Genomic DNA, 23,758 nt, shown 5'->3' with positions numbered 1-23,758 from the left:
CACCCTCATTGGCTGGCCACCGCGCGTCCCCATTGGCTGTGAGCCCAGAGACACACTGCGATTGGTCCCTGCACCTGTGCCGAGTTGCTGGGTCTGTCTGGCCCGGGTGGAGACACGGTCACCACTCTGGTTGGCACGCGAGGCCGGTGACCGCTGCCACCGCTGTCAAGCCTTCTGGTGGCCCGCGTGTTCCGGGAGTGGGGACGTCGTGTGCCTGGGTGCCCATCTGCCTCCGAGGGTGAGAGTCGACTCAACGCTGTGGAGGGTAGGGGCTGACCTTCTCACCTCGCCAGCCGGCTGGCTCCTCCATAAAGGTGCACTTGTCCTTGTGGGTGTTTATGTACATGCAATTGATTCGAGACCCTGGATCCAAACAGGTGAACATTTAGGTCTGGGTCCAGACTTTAATAGGAGCGTATGTACATGTCATCTTGACACCCTACATATTTCTGAGACTGATTTTGGATTTTCTTTTTACATGATCTAATAAGCGTAGGGAACCAAAGGAAGCTGCTGGTGGGTTGCAAAACGTTATCCAGTATCTTGTATGCGTTTGCTTAGGGTTTGCTAATGAGACTGGATCACACTCATATGTTTTGCAGAGTGATGCTTAAAAATGATTGAGGGCTTCCCTGGTGGCGCAGTGGTTGAGAGTCCGCCTGCCGATGCAGGGGACACGGGTTCGTGCCCCGGTCCGGGAACATCCCGCATGCCACGGAGCGGCTGGGCCCGTGAGCCATGGCCGCTGAGCCTGCGCGTCCGGAGCCTGTGCTCCGCAACGGGAGAGGCCACAATAGTGAGAGGCCCGCGTACCGCAAAAAAAAAAAAAGATTGAAAGTTACTCTGAACCTTGGAGAGGGTGAAGTCATAGTTTTTGAAAGTTCAGCCTAGGGAGTTTTAAAAAATGTCAGCCCTAAATGGGTACTAAGTGGTGTTTTAATTGGAAAGTCTTTGGTAGTGAAAGTATACTTTGCTTTATACATGAGAGTTGATAAAAATTATGGCATGATAGTATGAACCTTCACAAAATGCCTTTTTAGAAGAATGCATCAATGAAGCTGTCTTCTAACTTTGTGAGACTGAAGGTTACGCTTAGCAGGCTGATCTAATGAACAGAACTGAGCACAGTAAAAAGTTTTTAGAAAGGAAAAGATATCAGAGTTATGGCCATTCTGAAATGCCTAATATTATTTTTGGCCCCAGTTTCCCTCAGAATGAATGGGCTTTGCATAAAGTGCCCAGTAAACATTTGTTTACGGAGCTGCAGTCCCCAGAATTCCTTCCCATGCAGCGTCCCATGCTGTTGTATGCTCCTTCCTCCACTTCTGTTGGAAAATGAGCGGCTTGTGCTACTTGCCCTTGTTCCAGATAGTCACAGAATTGTGACAATGACCTTCCAGGGGTGGAAAGTTTAAACTATAATCTAGTTAAGGACTTTTTCACCTCCTTTATCCAGATAAAGAAATTAAGTTTCAGGTTTCTTGGCTCATAAAAAGTCACATTGCTGGTTAACAAAGAGTTACAACCCAGGTCTTGAGCCAATCTATAATCCATCCTGCCTTTTCCCACACTGGTTCATCTCATTGGCCGGGTACCATCTCTGGGAGCATCCCTGCATCATCCTACCCACCACGGATTTGTAGGACTAGCTTCCTTCCACCTACTATCCCCGTACTGAGTTCCCCCAATTCTTAAACCTTTCAGATGCCCGGAAATTCACTCACCCTCCAAACATGCCCCGTTTCCTGAGCCAGAATAGGATACCCAGGTTCTTGCCCCTGTAGAATCCCTCCCCACCTGTCTCACATGGCAATGGGCCAGGATCACCTTCAAAGGCTTTTTCTTTTTCAGCTTCTCAAATATGTGTTTCTCACTGTGAACCTTGTCAAGAGCTGAATTCATGAGACTGTAAATGCTTAGGATCCAGAGAGGCCTTTTGGGTCAGGGTTGAACTCGCTATTATTTCCTGCCCCCAGTGTTTTCTCTTAAGGCTATCCTGTCTTACTCCTATTCTGATGCACCCCAGGAAGGACACTTTAGATGCTGGATACATGGATCCTGATGAAGGATCGTACCGATTTGTTGGCAAAACAAGATTGAAATGAGAAATCTGTGTGGACTGGGGCTGAAAAACTTCTCAGAGAAATTGGGACTTAAACTGGGAACTGAAGGACAAGCTGACTCTAGAGAGGTAGAAACTGGGGGCAGGGAGGCATTCTCGGTAGGAGGAAAGAGAATGGGCCATAGAATAGGGGTTGGTGGGCAGGGCAGTAACGTCTACTGCTGGGGACAGTTTCCTTAACACACTTTGTATCTGCGTAGGACCTTTAGGAGAAAAGGTTTGTTCTTGTTTTGTTCTGTTTTGAAATAAAAGATCACTTATTGATCTCATTTTTACCGTTAATTCTCCCATTCCTAGCAAAAGAGCCAAGCTTGCAAGAAGGCGGAGGAGGGTCCTGCCCTCCCCTCCCGCATCCAAGAACATGACTTCTGTGGTACTTGTCCTGGGCGAGCACCCCTTCACACAGATCACAGATGCGGATGGGACAGATCCAACCGTATTATTGTAACAAGAGGCTCCGTCTGAAAAATATCCACCTAAGCTCCTGCTGGGTCCACAGTGCAAGTCAATAAAGATAACTTGGAAAGAATGGCTTTGGGGGATCATAGCAAAGCATCCCTAGTGGAGAGCACGATGGAGCATCTAGGACTAGGATATTTAAAATTGCACAAGGTCTAATGAAGGTTAACATCTTGATTAGATCCTTGGCTTGATTCCCCACTGAAAGCAGAATGGAAGGATCATCTCCCATCTTTTACTGCGGTGTTCCCATCTCCCAGCTCCTGACCTGGGGCGCCCGAGGCAGGCAGGCTGAGATGGAGGCCACAGCACCCGGCAGCTGGGCAGATGCTCTGGTACCATCCTCACCCCAGCGGCAGGCAGAGAAGGCTGCCCTCAGAGGCAGCAAGTAACGGAAGTGTCTGCCGGCTATGGGAGAGGCAGAGGGCTGCACCCTTATTCAGTGACTCAGCAGTCCCCATAGCCATCCAGATATTTCCTGAGGAATGTGTTTGGGTAGAAGCCTGGGAGGAAACCCAAATTATCAGCATGGGCACTGGGAGAGCTCCAGACGCCCCACAAACCCAAAGGCCTTTGGTATTCATGTTCCGAGACTACTAGAGAATTTGAGATGCTGGGAGGATCCTGGTATTTTTTCCTCCATTTGTCGACCTAAATTCCCTGGTGTCCACGCACATGCATTTCTCTTTAATTTAAACAGGTAAAGAAGACCTATGTTCTTTGGTTCAAAAGTTTCTTGTTTTTCTATAGGTAGTTCAAAACCTTCACTGTTTTACTTTGCTCCCTATTAAAGATTTGTTGACGTCTGGAAATGGGAGACTATAAAAGTGTGGCCTCTGATGTAACCTAGCCCTCGGGCTGGATGGGCCTTTGTGATTCTGTGGCTGTCCTCCCCACACCGATGGCATAACTCCTGGGAATGAATGTTACAGGAGCTGAAAGTGACCAGCGCAGGCAACAAAAAGGGCACCTACTTACCATCTTCCCACCACTGTTCTGAGAAGCAGACCGAGGCAAAGTGGACACCCTAGTGAAGACCACATTGGTGACAGGAGACTTGCTGTCTGACCTAAAAGACATTTTAAAATCCCACATTACTTCATTGGGTTCGTGGTCTCTGTGGCCAGTTCTCCCCCTAGAACTTAGTGAGAAAGCTTTCTTCCACCTCCTTCCCTGATATTCCCTCTTCGAAGGAGATTTTGCTCCCAGCTGCTGTCAGCTGAGGTGCTTTGAGAGAGGGGCTGCTTGTCTGTGCCCCAGTGGTGGCTCAACCGGGAAAGCATCAGAATCATCTGGGCAGCGTGTCACCTACACAGACACCTGGGCCACCCCGGGAGATGCACATCCAGTGTTTCTGAGGCAGGGCCTGGGCGTGTGTATTTTCATCAGTCTCGCCAGGTGGCTGACATACATCAAAACCGACCCAGGTCATGCATTGTCTCTGCCCAGCAGAACTGTGCTCAGGGGAGAGTGGACCCCGCGGAGAACTCCCATCCTAATTCACTCAAACCCCAGTGCTGAGTACCTCCTGCGAGTATAGAGGTGATGACAATGCAGCCCCCTGTTCAAATTGCTGGCAGAGCCATCCATGGCTCAATCTTTTATTAAAATCGTTACATTATCAGCCTTAGAACCGCCTATCTTAGAGAAGGGCTCCTGATTTGTAAAGTTAGATGTGACCAAGGACAACATAATGATCATTTTCAGAACCCACTGGAAGCAGTTCAAGGCAACCCAGCTTCCAATTCTCTGCCGTCACGTACCTTTTTGCTTTCACATGTAGAAGAGTGCGTTCTCTTCTTTTTTAGGTACAGTATACATGCGGAAAAGTTCACGAATCTAAAGAGTACACCTTGATGGATTCTTTTCATATACTACATACACCTGTGTAACTACTTCCCAACTCAAAGAGGGGTGCCTTCTCACAGTAGGAAAGACCTCCAAGGGTGGGACACATACTTGTTCCACCTCTGACAGACTGTAAAGAATGCGATCTCAGGGTACGGCTTGCTCTCCTTGGCCACTGTGGTCAATTAACAAGTGTCTGGTGAGTACCTGCAAGGTCCTGGAAACTTCCTGGTGTAAAGCAGCTGTGCCCTTCAACTGTAAGTCAGATATGAGCACCTTGTGTTTTAGGAGTCGAGCTTCAATAACAGATTTTGTATCATCTGTTATTTATTGTGTATCTGTCATCGATTAGACTCATTGGTTTGGGACCTTTTACTTGGGAGTTGTTTCCCTTTCTTTCTGCTTCAATCCACTTTCCTTTTTCTTTAATGTTGTATCTTTATTATTTAGGGCCAAACAAAGCCTGGTACGTTGCAGCTTCTCATGGAGACCTCTGGAGAAGACAATAACCCCAGCGGCAGAGCAATGCCCTGGTCCCTGGCACAGCTGCAGAAGGTCGAGCCGCGGGTGGCCCGCAGACGCCTGTCCCAGGCCCGCCACCGAGCCACCCTGGCAGGGCTCTTCAACAGCCTCAGGAAGACCGTTTACTCCCACTCTGATCTCACAGCCTCAAAGGTACGGGGACCTTAGGATAGGGAGGAAAAGGTCCCACGCATGGAGGGACTATGGAGCCGAGATGGGGACTGGCCTGGAGCTCCCGCCCCCGAGGGCTGCGGCCTGGGTGGGTCAGCGGTCAGCTGCGGACCCCTCATGGCACTCTGTCTGCTGCTGCATGTGGGTAAAGCCTGAGAGCCGGGCCTTACCTACCTGCTGCAGACAAGCCTGGCCTTGGAGGGGAAGTGACGGCCCGAGAGGCCCGGTGAGCCAGTGACTGCAATGCCCATCCCTCTCACGGGCAGTGGTGAGCCTCTAGCAGCTGCCCAGACCCTATGTCCTCAGCCCAAGCACACACACGTACCCCAAAGCACACCCCCCAGTACACGCCCGTGTGTGCCTCTCAGTTTTCATGCATCAACCAGGTCTTTCCCTAGGCGACAGGGCTCTCCAGGTAGGCATTTATCTTTTCCTGATCTTAATTTTGCCCTTCTCCTTATGCAGCTTTTTCATTGCTGATCAGTGCCTCTGGTGGAGCACAGAAGGTTCGGGTGGGTTTGGGTGGTGGTGGGAGAATGGAGTGGGTATCACTGCAGGAAGCATTTAGGAGGTCTCCGACAGGGGAGAGGTCCCCGACAGCCTCAAGTCCCTCCACCCTCTTTTAAAAGAGGAGGGAACTGGAGTCCAGACAGGACCTGTCAGCTGGTTGGTGGCAGATCCAGGAGGAGGCCTGGTTTCGGGCTCCAGACCTGGCCTTCTTTCCCCGTCCATCTCTCTGGACCAGCCCGATGCCCTGCAACTGCTTCCAGACAATGGGTTTCCCTCTGGGCTGGTGCTTTCAGCAGAGCTGCACTTATGGAGAGGGACCATTTGACGGGTGGGAGCATCCTGCCTCCAGAGCTGGCACCGGAGCCTTGCTGAGGACAGGCACACAGAAGAGCCCCTCAGTGGGCACAGGGCCAGGGCCTCCGTGGAAATTACAGGAAGGCGCCCAGAGCGCCCTTGTGCAGGGCTCCAACTGGGGCTGGAAGAATATCCACAGAGGTCCCACGTGCTCCTCTGGAAGGCTCTGGGTTGTAGCGGGAGAGGTATGGGGAGGGCTACTCCCTGGCTGAGCCAGGCGCAGGGGCTCGGGACTCAGGTGAGGGTGGGGAGAGAGAGTCCACATCTGGGCCTCTCAGCAAAGAGCTTGTCCAGCACAGCTCTGCTCTGTGTCCCCTGGGTGACGAAAACCCCAAAGTCCCTGTCATTGGCCAGTGAAGAAGTTTGCACAGCCTGCAGCACAGCTGAAGAAAGAACAGGTACTCAGGGCTGGCAGTAAGGAGTGGAAGTGAATCTAGAGGAAAACCCTTTGCAGCCCCTAAAACTCACACCTCACGACGTGGTGGTTGAGAGCCTGGATGTTAACTGGCCTCGGTGCACGTGAGGCAGGTTACTCGCTAAGCTTCAGTTAACACACCTGTTAAACAGGGACAACAGTCATGGCTTCCTGAGGCCTGCTGTGGAGTTCTGCAATATAGTAGCATGAAAAACATAGCACGGTCATATGTGGTTTAGAACGTTAGTATCACTTAGGAGTATCACTTAGTATCACTGAGGCTCCAGAAAGTTAGACAGTTTGCCTGGAATGGCACAGCCAGAGGGCGGTCTGGAGATCAGATGTTTTCTGTCCTCTCCTTCTTTCTCTTTGGTGCTGGAGGGACAACCCTGAATTTTGCATTTGTGATGTCCATGGAGAAAGGATTTGCTCTACAAGAGTGAGCTGCACGTATGCGTGGTAGCAGGGTGTTCCTAGTTGTCTGTGGCTGCCAGAACAAAATACCACACACCAGGTGGCTTAAAACAACAGAAATGTATTGTCTCAGAGGTCTGGCCTCTAGAAGTCCAAAATCAAGGTGTCCACAGGGCCGTGCTCCCTCTGACGGTTCTAGGGGAGAAGACTTCCTTGCCTCTTCTGGCTTCTGGCATTTGCTGGCAATCCTTGGCGTTCCCTGGCTTACAGAGCCATCACTCCAGTTACATGGCCGTCTTCTCCCTGTGTCTTCATATTGTCTTCCCTGTGTGTGTGTCTGTCTCTGCATTCAAATTTCCCCTTTTTATAAGGACACCGGTCATACTGGATTAGGGCCCACCCTAATGATGTCTTTTTAACTTGATTACCTGTAGAAAGCCCCTATTTCCAAATAAGGTCACACTCACAAGTCTGGGGGTTAGGACCTCAACATATCTTTTTTAGGGGAACACAATTCAACCCAGACAAAGGTCCTAAGAAAATCAGCCTGCCAAAACCATTCTAGAAACAGAATTTCAATGAATTGCACCCGGCTTACCTAGCTCTGTGCTGGTCCAGTTGACGTAGTGAGACTGCGAGGTGAGCGTGGGGTGGCCCGGCTGTGCAGACACAGGTGACCAGCCTGGACCAGAGGACTAGAAAGTCCTCGCCTCACCCTGAGAACAAGCCTGAGGTTCACGCCACCTGTCAGCCCCTAGTGTCCAAAGAGGGGACAGAGTCCTTGCTGACCCAACGGTATAATCCTGAAGCCGGGGTGGGACAGGGGCAGCAGATAGTGTAAAACAGCAGGTGGCCCCTGCTCTAAAGGAGATCCTGTGTCCACTGTGTTCTCCTGTCGCTGTCTTTTGGGTCTTCAGAGCGCTGTGCTTTGAGGTTCCTCAAGTCTTCTTGTGCACCAGCCAGGGCAGCGGGAGTCTACAATGGCAGCCCCTGGGCTGTGGGCCCCTGGCTGCTACGGCGTCCTCTCCCACCGCCTCCCCATTTCCTTTCTTTCCGCAGCTCCCTGAGCGAGGCCTGTGTCCCCCAGCACTTCAGAGTCCATGCATACTCTGGGGCTCAGCTGAGCTCAGCTGCCCGGAAGCCCGGCTCCATCGAGCCCTCCAGTTAGATGGGTTCCTCCTCCCGCTGCCGTGCGTTCCCACAGCGCTTTGCGGTGCTTACTGAATTCTAGCGTGTGTTACACGCAGTTGTTACGTGTTTTGTGCGTTGAGTGGTTGTTTCCATGCTCATCTTCCCTGTTAAAATGTCAGCGGCCTGAAAGCAGGGCTGTCTTGTTTACTCTGTGTCTTCGGGCTAAGCACACAGCTTTGCCCTCATACATTCCGGATGAAGGTGTGGGACTCCTGACAGGCATCGGGTGTCTGCATAATAAACAACATTTAGCATTTCTCATTTTTGAATAATCTTGCGGTTACCATTTTGACTGTAGTAATATTACATACAGTACAAAAGGAAAGAAGGGAGGGAGGGAGGGAGGGAGGGAGGCAGAAATGCTTGTGATTCTGCTCTTGCAGAATAGGGAATTCACAGTTCAAGTTGACAGAGCACTTGATCAATGTTTAGATCAACTAGAGTGTATGCATTTAGCAAACAAACAATATTAGCACGTTTAATGTTAACCTGCCGCTCGCACACTGGGACAAGCGAGCAGAAGTTAATTGGCCTTCGTGCCGCCTGGAGCTCTAACCATCAGGCCACCTGTGCCGTCACCGTCCACGCCGACTTCACGTAGCGTATATAGCAGTGTGCAACCCTAGTTGTCTGCTGAGCTCAGCTTAATTGTTTCCAAATACTTTGATATTTCTGTGAGAACCATTTCCAGAATACAAAGTAAATGTCATGCCTTCTGTGGATCAGAACAAACTTCCTACCTTTTCTGTCGACAGCGTCAAGGACTGGGGCTTTGCCCCCGAGGGAGGGTGGCCTCAGGCCAGGAAAGGGGCTCCTGTGTCCGCAAAACCTTCTCTGTGGTGGGAGCCTGGCTTTTCCGCACTGTCTGTCTCTGTCCTCAGTGGCAGGTTTTGAATAAGGCGAAGAATCGTATTCAGGAGCTGGAACGAACCTTGGATACTCTGCTGAAGCTGAAGGGTAAGAGATCCCTGCCTGCCACTCCTCTACCTCCCAGGGAAGGGCTGGCTTGTTTTTCTATTGAAAACAAGGAGATTGGGTTAAGCCACGTGAACATATATTTACTGAGAGCCTACTGTGTGTCAGGCACTGCACCTGGGCCAGGGGTACGGAGAGATCCATGCGCCTGTCCTCAGGGAGCTTAGCGTCTGGCAGGACAGACAGACGTCAGCGGGCTGTGTGAGCATGATGAGCTCCTTCCTAGGTGCTGTTGAAGGGTGCCTGACCTCCTCAGGTCAGAGAGGCCAGAGAAGTGGACTGGGGCCTGTCCAACTCAAAAGCAAGGGGCAGAAGCTGTCTCCCTTCCTTGCACTCAGGCTGGGAGACATGGCTGGCTGGGAATTTGGGTTTCATAAGCTAGTGAAAGCCGAATTCTGAAAGGGATACTTTCCATGTCTTGACTGAGAAAGTCCAGTTCAAGAAACTCTTCCCCTGTTCTAGTGCTCTCCCCGCACACCTAAAAGGAGACGTGAAACTGGGCTCTTGACGCCCTAACACTGAACCTGGGTGGGCTCAGCGACCACCCATGGTCCACCCAGGCCGGAAAGGCAGGAGAGACTGGACAAAGTCCCAACTATCATGTGTGACCCTTGACTTCAACTTCCCTCATAGAATCCTTCAACCTGGAGGATGGGAATGTAAACAGCTTAGAGGAGGTCAAGGAAGAATATGCCAGCATGCACTCTAGAAATCCCAGGTAAGACACCCAAGCATCAGGAGACCTAGAATCTGCTGTTCTACTGCCACAGTGCTGCTACAGCTCCACAGCCCACCTTTCCCCTCCAGAACACAGAACCGAGGAAGAGGTGCTGCTTACCTGTTTAGAACAGTCTTGTGCTGGAGAGATTTCTTTTCTATTTTATTCGAATCACACGCATTGGATTTTTTCCCGATTATGAAAATCCTACTTATTAACAGAAAATGTCAAAAAGACAGAAATGCCCAAAAAAGAAAATTAAAATACATATTATCTCACCACTGAAAGAAAATCAATGTTAATCTTAAAGAATATCCTAGTTTTTTTCATTTTGCACATTATTTTGTAGAGAAATGAGATCATAGTGTTCATATCGTGTTATAGCTTTTAAAGAAACTCACCTAATGGCTTTATTGAGGATATATATGAAAATAATGAAAATCCAAATCTCTGCCTACTTTCCAAGCTTCGTAGGAACCTAAGAAAAACCAAACTGAACTTCAGAGAGGAAAGGAAAAGTAGTACACTCAGGTGTCACAGATGCTGAAAGGGGAACCTCCTTTATAATGTCACAGTCAGACAAGAGAGGCTGATTCGAACAATGTCTTTCTCGTACTTTTATGATCTCATTTTGAACATTTAACTCTCGCACTTTTTGATGTGTACTTTGTAGACTTAGTCTTTGCTGTGCTCTCAAAGGATGACCCAGGCCCTGTACCACCATCCTGCACAGCTGCTTCGAGAGCGGCCTGGACTTTAGGGACAACGGCTGGGCCCTCATCACCTCTGGTGGCCCCAGGGCGTGCCCAGCACAGTGTACATTCAGGCTGGCCTCTCAGGAGGCACAGGAGTACGTGTATAAACAATTTTACTCACTCTGAAAAGGGGACTGCGAACTACTTACTGTCAGAACCTCCTGAGAGCCTGCCGAGGTGAAGTGATGTTGTTTCCTCTTTTTTCGGTGGGGTTACTACTGATGAATTTTATTTTCTTCTCCGTGCTTTTCTGTATTTTCCCATTTTTTAAAACAATAAGTGTGTATTATTATATCCTAAGGGAAATAATCAGGGGGAAATGATAGATTATTAAATTAAATCCACATTGTAGACAACATGAGAATACAGAAAAGTATTAGAAGGACACGATCACCTATAATCACACTCTGCACTGCTTTGGTCATCGGGGGGTGGAAGCAAGAGTGGGGTGTGTGTCTGTGTGTGTGTGTGTGTGTGTGTGTGTGTGTGTGTGTGTGTGTGTGTGTTGAGTGTACGTGGCAGGGTGTTTGTGGCCACGTTTTACAAATCAGACTAGCCCCACCTGGAAATCAGCCTGGGAGATGATCTCAGTGAGGCAGATGTTAGCTACTGATCCCACCACATTTATTACATAAGCCATCCTCTCCTTCCTGATTTAACATACGACCACTATCACATACTAAAATCTTATTAATACTTGTATCACTTATCCACATGAGGATGACTAAATTTCTTTCAGAATCATATTAATTAGGGAGGATTTTTTCACTAGAATTATTATAAGCCTACAATAATTAAAACTGTGGTACCAGCAGAGGAATAGATTATTACATTTTATAATTATTATATTTTAATTAATTAATTAAATTGTGCGTGAACTTAAGTGCCTTTGTTCAGGATCATTTGTATTTCCTCTCCTGGGAGCTTCTTTTAACCTATTCTTTGCCCATTTTCCTATTGGGTTGGTGGTCTTTTTCTTATTTAGTGGTAGAAGGGCTTTATGTATCATAAGAAATTAGCCCTCTTTCTAGTATATGGATTCCAAACAATTGTACCTTGGTTGGTTGTTTTCCATTTTGCTTTCAATGTTTCTGTTTTTTCTTTTGTCCATGCAAAAATGAAGTCTACTCTGTCCATCTGTAATGGCACCTGATGTTGGGTGAATAGAAAGGCTTCCTCCACTCTGAGATTAGAGAGAGAGAAAGAGGGGTTGAGACTTCTCCTATGTTTTCTTCTGGCACACTTGCTTTTTAACTCAATCTGATACCTTGGGGATTATTCCTATCAGTATAAAGAGATTCTGGGTACAAGTCCTGGTTTTCCAAATTATGTCATGTTGTTTCAGTCTCAAAACTGTCTTCTGAAGAGCAGAATTAAAAACCTTATGAAGCCCAACTTATTCATTGTTTTCTTTTCTAGATGGAGCTTTTAGTTTAAACCGAAGTATTTAACCATGGGTTTTTGTGCTATTGTAAATGGTACTTTTTAAAATTTCAATTACCAATTATTCATTGCTAGTCTATAGAAATACTATTGGTTTTTGTATACTGACCTTATATTCTGCAACCTTGCTTCCTTAGTTCTGGTCACATAGTTGTAGATTCTTTGGGATCTTCTACATAGATAATCACATTGTCTGCAAATAAAGACAGTTTTATTTCTTCTTTCCAATCTGTACACCTTTTATTTCTTTGGTTCACCTTATTGGACAGGCTCTAATCTCCAGCACAATTTTGAATAGAAGTGGTAAGAGAGGACATCCTTGCCTTATTCCTGATCTTAGCAGAGAAACAGTCTTTTACTGTTAAATATGATGTTAGCTGTAGGTTTTTTGTAGATGCCTTTTATTAGGCTGAGGAAATTCCCTTCTATTCCTAGTTTCATCATGAATGGACGTTGAATTTTGCCAACGCTTTTCTGCACCTGTCGAGATGATCATATAGGTTTTTTTTCTTTAGTCTGTATATGCTAAAATTGTGTCAAGAATTTCAGTCTTGATGTTCATGAGGGATTACCTTGTTTCCATTTCCTCCCCAGTCTGATATTAAATACAGTTCATCAGAAAGGTTCCGACAGCTGGTGCCCAATCGAGGCAGTCGGGAAGGAGGTTGAGGAGGAAGAAGAGGAGGAGGACGATGACGAGGAAGAGGAGGACGACGAGGCAGAGGAGGAGAAGGCAGAGGAGAAAAACGCGGAGCTCTTCAACTCCTCGGTCACCTTGCTGCCAGACCTCTTGGAATTTGAACGGTGTGAAGAGCTGGGCCCCTGTGGGGAGGGAGACAGGTGCTCCACCTGGGGCGTCCTGCAGGCCCCGAGTCATGGAAGCTCCAGGATTTCCACGTGGCGGGGGCTCAGGGATGAGGTTGTTAGAGGAGCCAGAGAAATAGTCCTGAAGCCACATCTGCATAGCACGTGAACTGTGTTTCCTTAGACTGACTTTATTTGGGGTGACTTTGGGGGCCCTGTGGGTGGAATATGAGAGCTAAAGCCACCCCCACTGCTGCACACACACCACAGGTCTGCTTCAGCAGCCTTACTAATTAATCTTGGAGTAAGAAAGGCAGTGGATGGATGGCTCAGATTCCCCTGTCCCTCACCGCTCCTCCACAAACCTGAGGCCCTCCGCATCCATGTGGGAGGGGCGGGCCCAGTAGAAGGAGGCTCGCTCCACAGCTTCCAAATTAAAGCGAGGTCATATCATATCTGCACACGTCTGGGCTCTAAACTTGAAGCAGTTTTCCCCTGGGGGGAGAGCTGAGCCTGCCCTGCCTCCCGTCCTCTCTTTTGTCCGACAGAGAGCTTCACAGGGGGCGCTGGGAGGACTTGGGGAGGGACCCCCCAAAGCACAAAGCTAAGTCGCCCATGGCCCCCCAGATAGCTTCTACTCTGCAAGTGGCAGGGCAGGCCGCGGCCAGTGAGGCTGAGTCCCTGGTGAAGCACAGCGCGGGCAAGGCCTGTGTGCTGTGCTCGCTTCCCCTCTCCCCGCCACCACGGGATCCCGAGGAGCCGGCTTGGGCGGGACCCCGGGCCACCGGCTTCAGGTCCGGGAGTTGCTGACCTTTCTGTTGCAGGTACCTCAACTTTTACAAGCAGACGATGGACCTTCTGACCGAGAACGGGATCGTCTCCTCGCAGGAGGTGACCCTCCCCATCATGTCTGCGGCCATCTCCCATCTGTGGCAGACCCTCTCCGAGGAGAGGAAGGCCAGCCTCCAGCACGCCTGGGCGCAGAAGCACAGCGGCCTCCTGGGCTTCGCGGGGGCCTGTCAGGAGCCGGCCTGTGCCGAGGGCAGCGTGAAGGACAGCGGAGTGGAAAGCCAGGGGGCCAGCTGCTCGCTCTTCTCCACCCCTGAGGAGGTGAGCGGACCGACGGGTAGGGTGGAGGGTGGGCATCACCTTTGCCTGGAGATGCCAGGGAGCTGCCCGGGTCAGACAGTAACTTGGAGGTGCTGTCTGGATTCTGGCGCGCGCGGTAAGTTTCTGATTTTCCCGACATTATATACGCAACCACAGAACCACAGTTATTTCTCCCCTGCTACTTTCCTGGCCTTTCCATGGGGATTACAGAAAAGAAGGTTTAGAAGGTTGTACGCACTAGGATTCTTTCGGCTTCAAGTTACTCGCTGTTTAAGCCAAGAGGAAGTGTACTCGGCACACCCAGGGAGGGCCCGAGGCAGGAGGACTTCCGCTTCGTCTCCCTGCGTCGTCGCCGCCGACTCGGCTCTTCCCGTCTGCCTGCTCTGCCTCGTCTCAAGGCCGGCATCTCACCTTCCCTCCCCACCCCACTTCCCCCACCCCGTGTGGTGACTGTGGAATGGCAGCTGGTAGCAATCAAGTTGTTATCCCTTTTCTACACCAGGTAGGAGAAAAGATTCCCTGCCCCTCTTTCTTAGGGGTCAAGGAAGAACTTTCCCAGAAATTTGCACCATACCTCTCCTGCCCTCTCATTGGCCGGAATTGGCCAGATTGCCAGATTACTGAGCCAATGAGTAATCGAGATAGGATCAATCAGGCCCAATCCCTGAGAGCAGGTCAGCTCCCACCCCAAAGAGCATTGCGGAACGCAGAGGAGGCAATCACGCCTCTGCCGTAAATGTGCTTCTCGGCGTTCAAGCAGCAAGAACAGCCATGGTGAGCCGTGCCGAGCGTTGGGTGGCGTTAGGTTAGCGGTCAGCTCAGCGCTGAGCTCAAACTGGGCCCCTCAGCTGCTCTTCCAGAATTAGGACAGCCTCAGAAGGCTGCTGCTACCACCTGCGGCTGCATCTGCCCTCCCTTGTCTAACGGGGAGGGCAGTTCTTTGCTCTCCGCGTCTGTCTAGTGCTTTGCGGGACATTTAGCTTCCATGGACCCCACCCCTGCTTTGCCCTGACTTTCCAAATACTCCTCCGCGGGTGGTCGCTTGGAGGGGACGTCCAGTGTCTCTCTGGGGAGTCTTAGAGCCAGAGAACCTCCTCTAAGTGCCTCTGATGCTGGGGGCCAGCCCTGGAGGCCCCATTCTCTGGGAGGCTTCCCAGCCACCAGGGCCCAGGCCTGGAGAGCAGTGGTCACCTTGTCCAGTCTCCAGTTCACAGACAAGGCCTAGCATGTGGCAGGACTTGTCCAGGGCACATAGTTCCTGCTTCAAGCATTGTATCCTTCATCACAGTTTTTCAAGTCTCTGCCCTTTGGTCACCTGTTTATGCTCTGCCCTCCTTGATCTCCCCTGATGCTTCTCAAGTGGAGTTTAGTTAAAAGGCAGGTGCCTGGGGACTTCCCTGGTGGTCCAGAAGCTAAGACTCTGTGCTCCCAAGGCAGCGGGCCCGGGTTCTATCCCTGGTCAGGGAACTAGATCCCACATGCCTCAGCTAAAGATCCCAGGGCTTCCCTGGTGGCGCAGTGGTTGACCGTCCGCCTGCCGATGCAGGGGACACGGGTTCATGCCCCGGTCCGGGAAGATCCCATATGCCGCGGAGCGGCTGGGCCCGTGAGCCATGGCCGCTGAGCCTGCGCGTCCGGAGCCTGTGCTCCGGAACGGGAGAGGCCACAACAGTGAGAGGCCCGCGTACCGCTAGCTAGCTAGCTAGCTAAATAAATAAATAAATAAGTAAGTAAATAAATAAGTAAATAAATAAATAAATAAATTCGATAGCATAGGCTTTAAAAAAAAAAAAAGATCCCACATGCCTCAACTAAGACCCAAGGCAGCCAAATGAATAAATCTTTAAAAAAAAAAGACAGGTGCCTGGCTAGTACCCCAGACCCACTGAATCCGAGTCCCCAAGGGGGTGGCTCAGAATCTCATTTTGAACAAGCACCCCAGGTGACTGATGACTGCGGGTGTTAGTCGACGGAATTCGCAGGGCAGATGTGCCACAGTCAACCGCTACCACCCATGCCCCGTCCCCACCCCCCATTCGCCACTCCACTGGACTATGGTTTCTGATCTGACTATCCACGAAATGTTGGGTCCACCATGAGAGGATGTGAGCTCTCCTCCATAATGGCCAAAGCAGGGCCAGACAACCAGCCCCAAAAGACCTCAACCCAAGGCAAGCATCAGCCAGGATAGATGTCTTTGTAGCCTCAAAGTGCCTGGCCCTGGGGTCCCACAACAAAGAAGGCAAAAGAAAACGTATGTCAAATGCATGAAAATTCTGTCAAACTGTAAGCTGACTGCACACGTGTTTGCAGCACAAACCTTTCCTCAAGGAGGAGCAGACCCAAAGAGAAAACTTCAGAATCCAATGTCTCCAAATCACGGAAGCAGCTTGTCTGGGCTTTTTCAGGAAGGGCTAAGGGCTCATATTCTTCTGGTGTTGAGGGAAGCTGGCAGCAGAGTCTCTTAGCCATGCCCAGAGCAGGGCTCTGACTGCATTGCCATCCCCAGGCTTGGGCCAGCCCAGGGCTGAGTGACAAGGTGAGTGGAACAGATGACAGTTATGCCCAGGGTAGGTACAGAGCCAGTTACTCCTGCTGTGGCTTCTAAATTAGTTGCAGTGAAACCTCTGCAGCTCCTGGTCCACCTGAGAGGTTTTGCTGTGGAACAGTTGCGTTTGGGGCCAACCCCTGGACTCGGGATCACTTCTGAGAGGTGCGGCCCCGTAAGTGTGCTGGGTGCCCCAGAAGGACCTCAGAGCCTGGCCATGCTGCCCCCAAGAGCTGGCTTGGGAGAGGGGTTTGCACAGGTGAGGATGGTGTGTGGCCTGTGACTGTGATGGGCTGATGGATTTGAGGGAAGGAATTTAAGTCCTGCGTCCCTGCCTCAGGCCTGCTGGGAAGGAACACGGAGACAATGGGCTTCTGTGCTGATGGACACAGGAGCCCAGGCCTTTCAGTGACCCCTTCCCAAATCCTCTTTGAGGTGACCAAAGGGGTATCAAAAAGAAGGACACCAGAAAATGTCCAGAAAGCCAGGAGTACAATTCACAATTCCAGAGTCCCAGGGAATTCAGTTCCGGGAAAGTGAATTGTAAGAAGACATGAAGTGGGGAACTTCCCTGGCAGTCCAGTGGTTAAGACTTCGCCTTCCAATGCAGTGGGTCGGATTCAATCCCTGGCTGGGGAACTAAGATCCCACATGCCCTGCCACCAAAAAACCAAAACATAAAACAGAAGCAATATTGTAACAAATTCAATAAAGACTTTAAAAATGATCCACATCAAAAAAAAAAAGCTTTAAAAAAAAAAGACACGAAGGGCAGACAGAAGGCCCCCAGACAAAGAGCAATGTGTCCCCAGGTAAGAGGGGAGGAGACCCTGGGGAACCTGCTAGAACCTGCCAACTAGGATCAGAGAATGCCCTCTTGACTCCCATATAGAAGGGGTAAAAAGCACAGCTAGTTAAAATTTTCATATAAGAGTGTCCATGCAATACTTGGGACATTTGTATGCCAAAAAATTATTCATTCTTTATGTAAAATTCAAATTTAACCAAGCATATCCTGTATATTTACTAAATCCTGCAATGCTAAGTGTATATCATGTTCCCATGGAATATTTAATATTTGTCAACAAATTTTTAAAAAGCAGAACTGAGAACTTTCTAAATAGCAAGATTCCAAAATAGGAAATATATGCTATAATATGCCCTGGGAAATGACTGGAGGAAACAGATCAGTATGTCAACAATGGACATCTCTGGGTGGGACTGTTTCTCAGTGATTTTAACTTTGTTTCTATTTTCCATTTCCAAGATGAACCTTGTTTCTTTTACAAAGCACATAGTATTCAATAATAGCTAGCATATTTGAGCCATTATTCTGTGCCAGGTGCTGCCCATACATCATTTGATTCTTGCAGCATCCCTAGGGGTAGGCACTGTTGTGATTCCCTTTGGGATCTGGGAAATTAAGTCACAGCTTAGTGAGTGGCAAGGCTGGGAGTCGGCTTTCCTGCAGCTTAACCCCAGAGCCCCCTTAACCTCTGTCCAGCTGCCCTGGCATGAAACCGCTGGATTGTGGATCCTGGGCTCAGACAGCCTCTGCCCCTCGGGAGGAGTAGATGAGCCCTTTCCAGTGTAAACTGAGGCTCACCTCTGGCTGTTGCATCTCGCACCTGAGCTCCTGCTTTCTTTAAAAGGAGGAGACCATGGTCCCCGGTGCTTCCTCGTCTCTCAGCCACCTCTGGGGTTGGCAGTTTGTTCTGGGTGGGCAAGAACTTAATACTCATCCTCTGGAAAGGTCACCAAGCAGAGAGCCGGGGTTTGGGCCTCAGCTTTAAGATGCACCCATTTGGGGCTGAGGGGTAGAGAGGCTTTCTACGCGTCTCTCCCCCAGCCGCCCAGAGCAAACGTCAAAGTGTAGGGGTATTTCTGACACATGAAGTTTTGTGCTTCCTTTCAGATCCTTTTTGAAGATGCCTTCGATGTGGCAAGTTTCCTGGACAAAAGTGAGGTTCCAAGTACATCTAGCTCCAGGTGAAGATGGGGGTGTGAGACTGTGTGTGTATATGAGTGTGTGTGTGCGTGGGCACCCCTGTCGGGGTGTTTACGGGCCTCTCCCCTGCAGCCTCTCAGAAGGGAGCATAATTCAGTGGAAGTTCTTGGAAATCCACTTTTTTCTGTGATTCAAAGTAGGTCCTAGGATTGTGCCATTGCCCTGGGGATGATGTTGTTTGGGGCTTCTTCAGAGCTGACAGTTCTTCCATTGTGGCCCAGGGCTGAGACACACCAGGTTATCAACTCCAGGTGGCTTGTGCTGCACTGTTCCCCGGGGTGAGGTGGCCATGGGCAGGTTACAGCAGTCGGTCTGGTCCAGGAGGTGGGCGGGGGGCTCTGGGCCATAGAGAGCCGGGGCCAACGTGGAAACAGGCCCGGTGCCCTGGGCTCTGAGTCGCACAAGGGGAGAAGCTGCTTTTCATGGTGCTGATGGGAAGGATGTGGAAGGAGGGGAGGAGGGGATGGCTGACGCCCTGAAGTGAGAAGAGCATCTGGGGAGATGTTAAAACAAGAAGGAGCTTGTTTTAAAAAAAGAAAACAGGTGTGTTTTCTCAGAAAGAAAGTTTAGGATGGAAATTCCCTTGCTGCTTTGAAAAGCTGTGGTCTTACAGCCTGAAGGCACAGGCCCTTTGCATAGCCGGCTAGAAAGAAGCAAGAAAATTTAGTTTTTCTGCCTTGGGAGTGAGGCTGATGTTCATGTCCTCGTGATCCCAAAGAACATGTCCATTCTCCCCGAGGCCTGTGGCTACGGCCTGGAGCCCTGGCCGCCTGCTGGCAGGTCAGGGGGCAGCATTTGCTCCTCTGCTCCCACCCCACCGCCCCCAGCCCAACCAGACTTGCCCCAAATCTCAAAGCGCTTTTCCCTGGTGACTCAGGCTCTTCCCAGCCGTGTGTGGAGTCTGATTTGGCTGAAACTGGCTGGAGACAGACGTTCCTGTTTCTGAGCTGGGCTTGGGCTGTGAAGACAATTTTGTTGAAAAGTGGCCAAAGTGTACTTGGAACTCCTCATTCTACTGATGGAACAAAAACCAACCAATTAAAAAATTTTTTTTCTATTTTCCCTAGAAAAGGCAGGGGTTGCTGCCAGGGGTTCCCACGCTGACTGTGAGACCTCACTCCAGCAGGAAGTCAGCTGTCCAGGCCTGATTCACGGTCCTGTTGGCAGGCTTCTCCCCTTGTCCCAGGAAGCAGCAGGAAAGGAATCTGCAAAGCAGCCTGCCCTCTGCGCCAGGCCCGTGTTCCGTGTTAGACCTCCTGAGCGGAGGCATCTCAAGGGGCTGATGTCGATCGTGCCCTGAGCCCCCCGAGCCTGGGCAACCACCGGTGGGAGCAGAACCGTATGGCGTTGCTGTACGAGCCTGACTCCGGGAGGAGAGGAAATCTCGCTCCTTGTTCCACAGGCCGCAGCTCAGAACACTAAGCTAGGCATGCGGGCCTGCCTCCCTGTAGTCTCACTTTCCCAGCAGGTTCCAGACATGATGTTGGAACTGGGGCCATGCAAACCTTCCATGGAGGGCTCGGCTGCGTGCTTCAAAGTGCTTGGCTCCCACTGTAATCCAAATATTTTAGTGGGTACAAACAGAGGTAAAACGTTAGGATTTTAAAGGTTTGCTGTTTCTTCCTCCTTTCTGCTGTCAGTTCCGTGCTGGCTGTCTGCAACCCACAAAATCCCGAGGACAAGTTTCAGCTCTACCTGCAGATCGTCAATTTTTTTAAAGGCCTTTGCTGTGTTGACACTCAGTTCAAACAGGTAGGACGGAGCAGAGCACAGTGAGGCCTTGGCTCACCTCCCCTTGGAGGGCGGGAAGGGCTCTGGAGGGGAGACCCAGCTACAGCCCCCCCAGCTCACACCCCGGCGGGGGGACGTTCTTCCGCGGGTGGTTGACTTCAGCCTAATGCATCCTGTGAAACGGAGGATGTCCGGGGAAATGGAGGGGAGAGACAGAGGGATGCTCTTCAGGGCAGACCTGAGCCTGGGGAGTCCCTTGATGCCGGGACCAGACCTCCGGGGCCTGGCCCTTCGCAGGCATTCCTACATGTTATGTGACTCCTTTATGCCTTTCTAAGAGGCCAGACCGTTTCGTCGTCTTCGGAGACCCCGGGGTAATATTTGCTGCCAGCTTTTGAAGGATATTAATTTCTGCTTCCAAAAAGCTGACTGTGCAGCCCACGGGGACATGCACTGTGGGGGGTCTTGGTTAGAAGGTCCATTCCTGGAAGCTTCCACGGAGGTAGAGGGTTATGCCTGAGCTGCCAAGGGGACAGGCCCTTTCAGGTTCATAGCCATTGATCTTCTCACGAATTTAGCAAAACTATAGCTGTTCATTAAAAAAGGTAAGTGATAGGGATGGAAATGTCTCAAATAATTCGGACAGCTTTTCCATGGGGCCTCTTCCTGCTAACCCTTCATTTCCCTCTGCCAAGACCACTCTGAATCTCCACTTGGAGCCAGGGCCCTTCCCTGTGCTTTGCTCTCCACCTCCCAACCCTTGGCCACCGGCTCTGACCACTGTGTCCCTTTCTCTCGACACAGTGAAGTCAGTTCACTTTACCAAGGCCTTGAGAATGGATCGATGGGACAGTCTTTGCTTTCCCTGCTTCCTTTCTCTACACATGGCAGGAAAGAAAGAACAGGCAGGGCTGGAGCACCCATGGAAAGCAGAGGTACTCAGACTTGAATCGCCTTGGGAGCTCACTGGAAATGCAGACTCCTGATGTCCCCACACCCAAGATTCCCATCCAGTGTTGCGAGATGCAGCCCCAGAAATCTGTATTTTGAACAGGCTGTTCAAGAGTGTCCTCGTGCAGGAGGCCTCAGGCTTGGTAGATGGTTTGTAAAGAGGGCAACTGCATTCTCTTCCCCGTTTGTCCCCCGCTATCAGCTTCGTGGGAGGTGGTTGGATGAAGCTTAATTAGTACCTGTACTGGTTTCCTAGGGCTGACGTTACAATTACCACAAACTTGGTGGCTTAAAACAACAAAAATCTATTCTCTCGTAGCTCTGGAGGCCAGAAGGCCAAATCAAGGTGTTGGCAGGGCCACGCTCTCTCTGAAAGCTCTAGGGAAGGATTTCTCCTTGCCTCCTCCTAGCTCCTGGTGGCTCCCAGCCATCCTCGGCATCCCCTGACTTGTAGCTGCATCACTGCAGTCACTGCCCCCGTCTTCACATGGCCTTCTGCTGTGTATCTCTCCGTCCCTCTCATCTTGTAAGGACACCAGCCATTTGGGTTGAGGGCACACCCTAGATCCAGATGATTTCGGCTTGACATTCTTAACTAATCTTACATCTGCACAGACTCTATTTCCCAATAGGTTTCAGGAGGATATGAACTAGAGGGAACACTACTCAACACACTGCAGCACCCAATCCCAGCAAACACCTCACAGACTAGTGCTTTCACAAATCTGCAGCTTAAAAATGCCTCATCACCGTTTTCAGAGGCTTAAGGAAGTAGAACATTTGGAATGACATTCAAGCACTCTGTGTGATAGAGACTCCAGCGTGTGGTTCCCTCCCAGGACGCTTGGGCTCCGGGCAACCACTATGCTCCGACTCCCTCTTTTCTCAACCTTTGCCGCATCCTCACCCTGAACGATGGGTCTGGGTGATTTTCCTTCTAGCAGCTCTTCCCCCTCTTGGATCCCCGGGCTCTCGTGCGCCCCTCCCCCAGCAGCAGAGCACAGCAGGTGGGGGCCGCTCTCCAGAGCTGGAGAGGCTTCATTGGCAGTCACCCCCAATCTGGCCGTCACCCTGGGGACCAGGTCCCATGTTCATAAGATGGTTGGCTGGATTAGGGGTGCTTCCCGGGGCCCAAGGGGATCAACCCCTAACCATCAGGGCTAACAAATTACAGGGCTGATTTTCTGCTGGGGTGCGGAGAGGTAGGAAGAACATAAACCCAGGAATGTACGGTTAGGGGAAGAGGTAATGGGGAGTCAGAGAGGTTGGCTGGGGTCATTGTTAAGGGACTGAGAAACCCTTGCTAAACAGACATAGCGCTGTTTCTTTTAAAAAATTATCTCCAAACAGCTAACCCATGAACATGGTTTAAAGTTCGAAAGTTACCAAAAGATATACAAAGAAAACGTAGTCTTTCGCCTACCACTGTCCCTTGCTTACTATCGCATTCCCTTCCCTGAAGGCAATTACCATGCCCAGTTTCTGTACAGCCATCCAAAGGTATTCTCCAGATATTTATGTAATCTTTCGAACACAAATGGTAGCCTACTATACACATTGCTCTGTACCTTGCCCTTTTAAAATAGTTTATCCTACGGATAGAGAGGAATCTCATTCCTTTTTTTTTTTTTTGAAATAGCTGGTGGGTGCATAATGGTGTAATTCACCATCCTCTGTTGAGGGCATTTGGATAAAGCTTTAAGACTGCCCCCGTCTCTCTTATGGCATCCCAGGAATCTCCAGGAGAGGAAAGAAGTCAGTTCTGTTGAATCCAGGAGAAGCCATTCTGGAGATCACAGAGTATTGAGTGGAGTGAAATAGAAATGGACTCCCTGCCCCCCATTGCTTTTAACTTCCTGGCTGGAAGCTGGAGAAGAAGATACCGCTGAAGAGACGTGGGGGAGAGACAGAGGGAGGGGGCACGTCTGAGATGATGGGGCCTTCTCCTCTGCCTGAGGCCCAGAGCCCTTAAATAAAGTGGAATCCTCTTCTACCTGTGTTTTGCAGGAACCAGACCTTTCCTTCGACGATGAGACGGTAATGTTGAGGTGCACGGAGACGTTTGACGATGAAGATCTGTGATGCAGTGGGAGCAGGAGGGGTGAAGGAGGGCGGGCAGTCTCCAAGTTTGAATGCTCACAGCCCAGGTTGCCCCTGCCTCAGCCTTGCAGGACGTTTTGGAGTGGGCTGTCCTGAAAGCATTTTGATGGTTGTCGTTTCTGATTATTATAAAGTATTTAAGAGGAGTGTGGCCCCGTGTCAGTCTTTCAGGGTTGTTTGGTATGAGGTGCTGGCCTGCTGCAGGGCACACACCTGCTCCCACTGTGCTCCTATTCAGGGGGTACCGGATGCACCCAAGGCCCAGGCCACGAGCCTTTCAAGAACAGGACAGGCAGGATCTGTCCCATGACACCGGGTACTTGCAGCACACCTGGGTTCAGGGCATTGTTTTGATGGGTTCTAGAGAGTTCTGGAGCCCACCACACATCCGGCATGTTCTAGGAGCCCAGGAACAGTGTTGACCTCCTGTGCTCCAGGACATCAGCTACATCTGCTTCTTCTGATAATAAAGACTCCTGAACGGAGTCCAAGCCAGATCCCACAGTGTTCTGAGTGCTTTCTGGTGAGGCCCCTGGGCAAAGAGTGCATAAATGTCCCTGGGCCTGTACACTGGGTGTGATGGTTAATTTTGTATGTCAACGTGGCTAG

General features: G+C 50.4%; 1 protein-coding gene across 1 annotated transcript; it reads left to right on the top strand.

Moving 5' to 3' along the window:
* Positions 1 to 4,912: 4,912 nt before the first annotated feature.
* STRA8 (stimulated by retinoic acid 8) lies at positions 4,913 to 23,131 on the top strand (the record flags this gene model as incomplete). Its single annotated transcript, XM_082661857.1, has 8 exons — positions 4,913 to 5,104; positions 8,888 to 8,963; positions 9,615 to 9,699; positions 12,492 to 12,701; positions 13,526 to 13,811; positions 18,275 to 18,348; positions 20,008 to 20,119; positions 23,057 to 23,131. 8 exons carry the CDS (start codon positions 4,913 to 4,915, stop codon positions 23,129 to 23,131), a joined length of 1,110 nt encoding a protein of 369 aa, XP_082517983.1.
* Between the last annotated feature and the right edge of the window lie 627 nt (positions 23,132 to 23,758).

Source organism: Grampus griseus (genome assembly GCF_964374135.1).
Source record: "Grampus griseus genome assembly, chromosome: 9".
Taxonomy (NCBI): domain Eukaryota; kingdom Metazoa; phylum Chordata; class Mammalia; order Artiodactyla; family Delphinidae; genus Grampus; species Grampus griseus.
This window is presented reverse-complemented; position numbering and strand designations above follow the sequence as displayed.